Here is a 7,614-nt window from a genome sequence, read left to right on the forward strand (position 1 = left end):
TATTTTTTATTTGTTATTTATCTCTCAAGCGACCCCAACAGTTGCATGTAAACTTCTGCCAACAGCACAGTGGATGAGGCTAAAAACACCACCTGACAAACTCGGCTCTGATTAACCTGATGAGCTTAAAGTCTTACATGTAAATGCTTGTGTGTGTGTGTGTGTGTGTGAGCCTTTGTGTGTGTTGATGCACTTAACATGACCATCTGTGCATGCTGAAGGAGAGAGAGAGAATCCGTCTTATCCTCTCAGCTCCTCACCAATGCAAGCTCTGGTAGTTAGTCAGATCACTCGGCAGGTTGCAGGTGTATTTTCCCTGCACTGTTTGACCATTTCATTCTGAGAAGAAAGCATAAAATGTCCAAAGAAATAAATGACAACTAGCATGTGGAGACTGGACTGCCAACGGAGAGCCTTTGTTGGAAGATTTTAGAAGACCTCGTCTAACCGACTAGAGAGATCCTTATCTATGGATTTACACTTTGGCTTTCACTTTTTCTCCTGACTCATTTTTCTTCATAGAAAGAGAATTTTAAAGTTTTTCTTGAATCACTTTTGAATGCAACAATGGGCTGCTCTCCATCCAAAGGAAAGTTATTTTCAAAGCCAGAAGGCCCTGTACCTCAAAAGGCTCTGTTGGCTGAAGCATCACAGGACAGCGTTGATTCTAGACCTGTAGAAGAGGACAAAAATGACGATAAAGAAAATGAACTTCCATCACCCACTGAAGACCACAGTACAAGAGAGACTACATGGTCTCAGGTGGCCTCGGATACAAAGGCTGCCCAAAGTGCAGAGGACATTAAAGAAATGGAAGAGAATGTGATCCCACAAGAAATAGTCAAAGAGGTCGTACAAACAGATAAGGTTAAAAAGACAGAGAAAAGAAAGAAGAATAAAGACAAGAGAAGGTCTACACAAAAGCAGAGGAAGTCTTCCATTATCCAGACAAAGGTGGACTTCCCCCCACACATGGTGAGAGCTCACCAGGCAGCCTATGCTTTCCTAAACCCAAATATCGCCAAATATGAGACCCTATTGGGCCTGCTGGACCAGGCCGCCCAGACACAGTTGTCCCTCCAGCCCATGATGTCTGCTTTGGTGTTGCGCTTTGAGGAGATCAACCAGGCTCTAGAGGAGATGGCTGAAGAGGGGGAGCTGATGTTGAAGGAACATGGGGACTACATGGCCTTGCCTTCTGGAATGTTGGGCCCAGCTGTTATGCCCGCTAAACCTAGCACTGACACAACCAACCCCCTTGATCCACCTCCAGATCTGTTACAGCAACTGCTCCAGCATTCAACAGAGAAAATGAAGCTTGTGGGGGGCTCGGCACAGGCACTGGGTGACACTACGCTTGAGGAAGCAGCAGAGTATTTTTCTTCCCTCTCTAAACTACTGGTTGTGAAGCTGCAGGCCAAGCAGGCAGTGGAACAGAGGTTGTCTCAAGTGCTGGCACGGGTAGAGGGGGCTGCCATGAGGAAGTCTAACCCAGAAGATTCTGCACTACACAGTGAGGACAGCGGTATCGGTGGAGAGAATGAGAGTCTGGCGGGCTCTGAGAGGCACCGCCGCCACCGTGGGAGCGCTGGATCTGGAAGCTGTGGGTCTGGAGTCAACATTCGTGGTGCTCTTGATAATTCACCCAACCTGGTAGGCCATAATGAAGATGATGAGGAGGACGAGGAGGATGACGATGATGACGATGAAGAGTATGAAGATGATGAAGAGGATGGGCATGGGAGAAAGAGGTCAAACTCTTCCCCACCAGATCCCAGTCGACCTCTTCTCTACATGCGTGCAAAATACATGCAGGATCTGCAACCTACACTCAAACGACCCCTGACTGCTGTCACTGCAACCAAACCTGAACCCTCCACCAAATCTGTAAACATAGTGATGGAGTTACAAAAGAGCCAGAGGGACTTGGATCGGCGAATGAAAAAGATGTATGAAATCCGAGGAAACAAAGAGTTAGCAGGGCCTCATTATAATCTGTATAGAGCTGGACTGAGACGGCATTCATTAAGTGGTTCAGCAAGTGCACAAAAAGGCCCCTTCAAGACAAGTAAATCGCCCAGTTTCTTACCAATGTTAGCTCCCCAACCACCAAAGCGCCAGTCTGTCAGAAGGCTGATAAACTCCTTTAGTCAAGGGGTGGATGGTAGACCAGGCCAGACCCTTGCTAATATACCACCTCATATCAGGAGGCCCAGGAAAAGTGGGCTCCTTCCCCTATCTGACATAGGAAATAGTAATGAGGGGGGTTTAGTCATTAATGGCAACAACAACAACAACAGCTGGCCTGACGGCAGGGATGACCTGGATGTAGACAACCTACCACCTCCACCCCCAGAGGTGTTGATGGACAATTCCTTCCAGAGTACTGAGGGTATGCCAGAAAATGAAGAAGGGTCGCAGGAAGAATCAGCTCAGAGTCTCCCAATGATAAACCAAAAGACAGGAGTCTCCCAGCGCCTGAGGGCATCAGTGCAGAATGTAGAAGTGCTGCCTAACCGAGTAAGCATGAGGCCCAGAACGATCAGTATCGCCTCTTCCCGTCCTGTTAGACAGGATGCTGTTATGGGGGCGCAGGATGCAGAGCAGCAACCAGAAACTGATCTGGATCCAGAAATGGAGAAGGCTAATTGTCTCTACCAGCAGGCACGCAAGATCATTCACCTGCGCAATGCAGCAGAATCTTCTGACAAGAGAAATATTGCAGAGCAAAGCAGTAGAGGGCCTTCATCCATTCAAGCCAGAATGGGTCAGAGATTTGAAAGCAGTGAACTTTATGAGGGTGAGCAGAGCCTGCCTGTAACAGCACCGCCTGTCTCAAGGGTCCGCCTACCGCCATCTTGTCCCTCTGTACGCCACAGATTTCCAAGCCCTCCTGTTTTCAGATCTCAGTCTAACTCTAGGCCCTCATCTCGACCAAGTTCTCCCAGGACAGTGACACGTGCCACAGAGAACAACACTGAAGAGATTATTCCGTCTGTGTCCTTCCATGATGCCCGTTCAGTCTTCTGTCAAAAAGAGACCTCTGGAAGTTCAGTGCTTCCCAGGCCATGTGGAGAGGCCTCCCGAGGCAGGCTAACCACAAGAGGGATAGACAACACTACACGTCGCACTCAATCAGAACAGAGGCCTAGTGTGACTTCCCATCTAGAGTTTTCCAAAGATGGCAATTCCACCTCCACACAAGCCAAACAGGGTGAATTTGGTGAAACAAAGCAAAGGTAAGTAATATTATATAGTTTTGTGCCATGTAAAATGTATCACTCAAGTTTACTTTTGGGTACAGTAAGTTTGAGTTTGTATCAGTAATAGTCATATTTGGCTGTTAGTGTTGAGACAGGTATTATATACAATAATGAAAAATCTGACACACATTAATTTTTTGTATTTTTCTAAAACACCATTATTCCATAAACTACCATGTGCCTAAAACTTTGTTAATCTAGAAATATTTTCAAATGGGAACAAAATAATGTTTAGATTCTTGTTATTGGTTTATCATTAGTGGAATTAAAGCTATCAAATCAGGTTTATTTGACCTTTGGTGGTTCTTTACTTTGAATCCACACAGATGGCTTTTGGCACCTGCCTGTCTCACTGTTTAAGTGAATGACATCAGCATGTCAGACCATCTGTGATCCCATCAGGCACAAAACAGATCTTCAGATGTCCTATTTTCTTTGTACGATAGCGCTGACGTTTTGAGATAACCTACAGTGTAATCTGATTTGATTTGTCAAACAAGACAATGTGTCACTGACACAGTTCAATCATATTATCATATAAATAATATGATCAACAAAACAGATCTTCAGATGCCCTATTTTCTTTGTAAAGTAGCGCTCAAGTTTTGAGATAACCTACAGTGTAATCTAATTTGATCTGTCAAACAAGGCATTGTGTCACTGAAACAGTTCAATCATATTATCATATAAATAATGTGATCAACATGTAAGGTAGAAGAATTTTAAGGGCTTAAAAGGCCTTTGATATAACATTATAACACCAGCAGTCTGGGCACTAACATTCTTCTCTGAAAGTGAAAGTATTCAGCATCTCCTAAAGACAAAATGGACGCACTGGATCTGTTCAACAACATGTGAAAAAAACAATGAGAACAAAAGACAGAATTGCACTGTCAAATTCCAACGTGTAGTCTTTTTCAAGCTGCCTTAAAAGAAGAAAAAAAACTTTATTGAGATGAGACAAAGTATATACTCTACAGTTGATAGGGGAATAGAGTAGGGTTGGTATTGTAGGTAGAGACATTCTACATATTCGTAACAGACATCCACACAAACACCAACCAAAAAAACAGACACAGACAAGATCATTACAGTAGTAATATACATTAAGTAAGTAAAAAGTAATTATTAACAAAGAACTACTGAGTATGTTTTTATATATTTTTGAGAAGGATATATGTCCAAGTACATATATGTATATATATCCTTATACTGTATGTATATGAAAGTATGGGTGATACAGAACATAGGGCGTGAGGACAGAAAAAAAGTAAGTGTGAGGGGAAAAAGAACAAAGACTACTACATCAGTACTGTAAGTAAATAAGTTAAGGTGGAAGATGAGGTAAGGTTGGCTGCTGGGTAATGGATCAAATGAATTTCCATAAACTGCTGGCCAGCAGCACACTAACAGAAACATCTGGCTGCAGAGAGTGGGCATTATGGAAGCATTTCATGATGGCACTGTGTGTCAGTCAGCTGCACGTGTGATTAATTGCCAGCATTTTGAAGAATTTGCAACACTAAGATACAGTTACTAAGGCATTATAACTTAAGAGCAAATTCTAGTGATTTGGTGTCTCATAAAGTTGGGGAACTTGCAAGTGATATATTTCAAAAGGATAGTCAAAATCAAAGCAACAGACAGCTAAATATCCTAACTTTTAGCCCCTAGTTTGTATCAAGCTCTAAAAAACACTGGATCCTACACATCCCATAATTCAACTATATAACATTTTACATTAGACCATCCACATCTTTCAAACTCCACACCCTTGGTTTGTAAAACAGGTTTTCTGTTAAACAAAAATCCTAAACCAACCCTGGGGTAACCCTAACTTTGACAGACTTTAGAAAGCTCCCTCCAGTCGCGAGGTGTCCCTTAAATGTTGTGGCCCTGTCTTGTAGGGGGACCCTGTGTAGAAATTTAGTTTTAAGACCATTAACATTTTAATGTTATTCACTCTCTTAATGAAGTTGTGTTTACTCAAATTAAATCAAACTAACTGATTACCAGAAAACCTGTGGCCAGGTATGATTATTCTAGCACAGGAAGACAAATTGGTCTCTTGGAGTCAGGGATTATAATGAAGCTTTCATGTATAGTCTGCTGTGTACTCTGTTCTTTATGGGAACTTGGATGAACAGGGTTCATACACAGTGCACAGAGGCCAAGAAGTGTAAGTGGGTTCATCAAGGCCGAACAGCAATTTTTAGCCCTTGGGGCCTCCAAGGTTAAGCTGGCCATGGGTAGAGGAGATTGCTCAGGAGTCTGTTTTATTTTAGCCTTTTTTTCTTATATCTTTTCTTAAAAGACCCTTTAAAAATCAAGCATTTTAATCCCTGTGGAGCTTTACTTCTGTGGAGATTAACAGTGAGGATTTGGTTGCTATTTTATCACAAACTGTTTTGACACCTTCAGTAAAGGCTTTTTTCAAACTGTTAAACTCTAATTCAAACCTTCAGTCAGAGCCCAGTCAGAGCCCAGTTGTATGTTACCAGCTCACCTCCTGCCTCTAGAGAAGCCATCTGGTCTAATCCAGATTGGATTAGCCCTCCTACCCCACTCTCCACCCTGCTGTTCCTGCTACGCCATTTAATCCACTCATGTGCTAAAATATATTCTTTCCTACTCTCCTATAGGCCAGTCAGCCCTCTGATGACAGAAGACAACACCCAGTTGGATCCAAGTGCCACTGCGATGACAGCCTAGAGCCCAGCTGTGATTGGTCAGGGTTTCTAAAGTGAGATACTAGGTGGGAAGCATGCAGAGAAAGGGATTGTGGATTATCTGAGGTTAAGCCCCTTTCTCTTTTCTTTCCTTTCCTTATAAAAGAGGTTTGTTCCAAGAGAGGTCTTTAGATACATTTATAATATTAATTCAAGGTGTTAATGGACATTTATGGGATATAAGAACATCTGTCTCTAACCAATTTCTGAAAACACTGTCAGGATTTGTCTGTATTTTTCTTTGTTTAGAAAGGCATACTTAATCTATACTGAATGTTGAATCTATAATCTACCTTGAATTTGTTTGAATTTAAAGATACATGTGCAGATTTTTATAGCACCATATTGGTACTCCCAAATCCCCATATTTCCTCTCCACTCACTGTTGATCTTCTTAAACACAGAAGTGTGAGAAAAACTTGGGATTTGGGGACGCTATACCAACATCAAAAAGAATGTCTTTAACTTGTATTATTATCAGATTTACTGAAGTGTTTTTGTATGTATTCTATTTTGTGTTTGGACAGTTTGTACTAGCTTCCTATCGGTGTAAACCATGTTTTCTACCTCGACTGTGTCCCAATAAAAGAGAAAAATCTGCCCAAAGCCAGTCTCATGTGGTTCCTTCAAAATGCTTATAGAAATGGTCAGAGAGTTCTAACTGAGAAGTCATGCCTAAAAAAAAAAAAAAAAAAACTTGAATACAGGAATTAACACAACCAGCCAGAGGAGAGAAAGAGAAAAAACAGCTAGAATAGGACCCTGGAGACAAAGATCAAGACATTTAGCTAGTTGGATACAACGTTGCTAACCTAAACAGCCACAACAACTAGAAGAAAAGAAAAGAATAAGAAGATAGAGGAGGACTCAACTAAATAAACATCCTCAAACAAGTAGACTAACTGAGAACTACTGGACACTGGACACTGATAACACTTCTAACACTTGGAATTACAAAAAAAGCTAATGTTAGCAGCTAACTAGCTTACACTAGCTAAACAAAAGTTGAGCTGTTGCCTTGCGATGGCATCAGTGGCAGCAGTAGCAGCAGAACTTTACTGTTATGAATCACAGCTCACAGACCTCAGGGTGCCAACTACTGTATCATGTTGTCTACCTGTTCTGAGAATAGAATATCCCCCCAAACAAGTTCTCCATGACAGACCACAGACACTCTTCCTCAACCAGTATAAAGATGGGAGGGCATGTAATTTAATCTTCCACAGAACCCCATGTCTGGCTAAATGTCATCAGCTCTCACTACTCTTAAAGACAGCAGGTATCTGCAATGGATGGAAGATAAGTGTATTGGAGGAAAATGTCCCAACACCATGACAGTCAACCTGTTTAAAAATGGCACTGACATGGTTCAAGAATACCTGGCAAAGTTTGAGGGTGACTTCCCTGCCATGACACTAAGTGCTCAAAAGGAGAAGAAGGGTCAACAAATACCCCACCAACTCAGGGAAGCAAAACCTCCACCTCTTGTCTTGCACCTGGCAGAGAGCCAGGCGCAAGACTGAGCACTCAGAGGCCCTGAACTTCATGAAGGAACATTTCTCCCAGAGGAAGGTAGAGCTGGTACAGCTCAGGGACCAGCTGGACCAACAGCAGACTAACCC

At 42.4% G+C, this 7,614-nt stretch overlaps 1 protein-coding gene across 1 annotated transcript; it reads left to right on the forward strand.

Annotated features, from left to right (window-relative positions):
- Positions 1–250: 250 nt before the first annotated feature.
- On the forward strand, positions 251–6,588 carry pcare2 (photoreceptor cilium actin regulator 2). Its single transcript, XM_044376234.1, has 2 exons — positions 251–3,239; positions 5,906–6,588. The coding sequence occupies exons 1-2, from the start codon at positions 568–570 to the stop codon at positions 5,973–5,975; spliced, it is 2,742 nt and encodes a 913-aa protein (XP_044232169.1). The 5' UTR covers positions 251–567; the 3' UTR covers positions 5,976–6,588.
- The last annotated feature ends 1,026 nt before the right edge of the window (positions 6,589–7,614 follow it).

Source organism: Thunnus albacares, chromosome 16, assembly GCF_914725855.1.
Source record: "Thunnus albacares chromosome 16, fThuAlb1.1, whole genome shotgun sequence".
NCBI lineage: Eukaryota > Metazoa > Chordata > Actinopteri > Scombriformes > Scombridae > Thunnus > Thunnus albacares.

Excerpts from the sequence above, each read along its gene's own strand:
- pcare2 (XM_044376234.1), top strand. The coding sequence starts at position 568 with ATGGGCTGCTCTCCATCCAAAGGAAAGTTATTTTCAAAGCCAGAAGGC. Across the intron at positions 3,240-5,905 it reads TTTGGTGAAACAAAGCAAAG|GCCAGTCAGCCCTCTGATGA; the intron begins GTAAGTAATATT and ends ACTCTCCTATAG.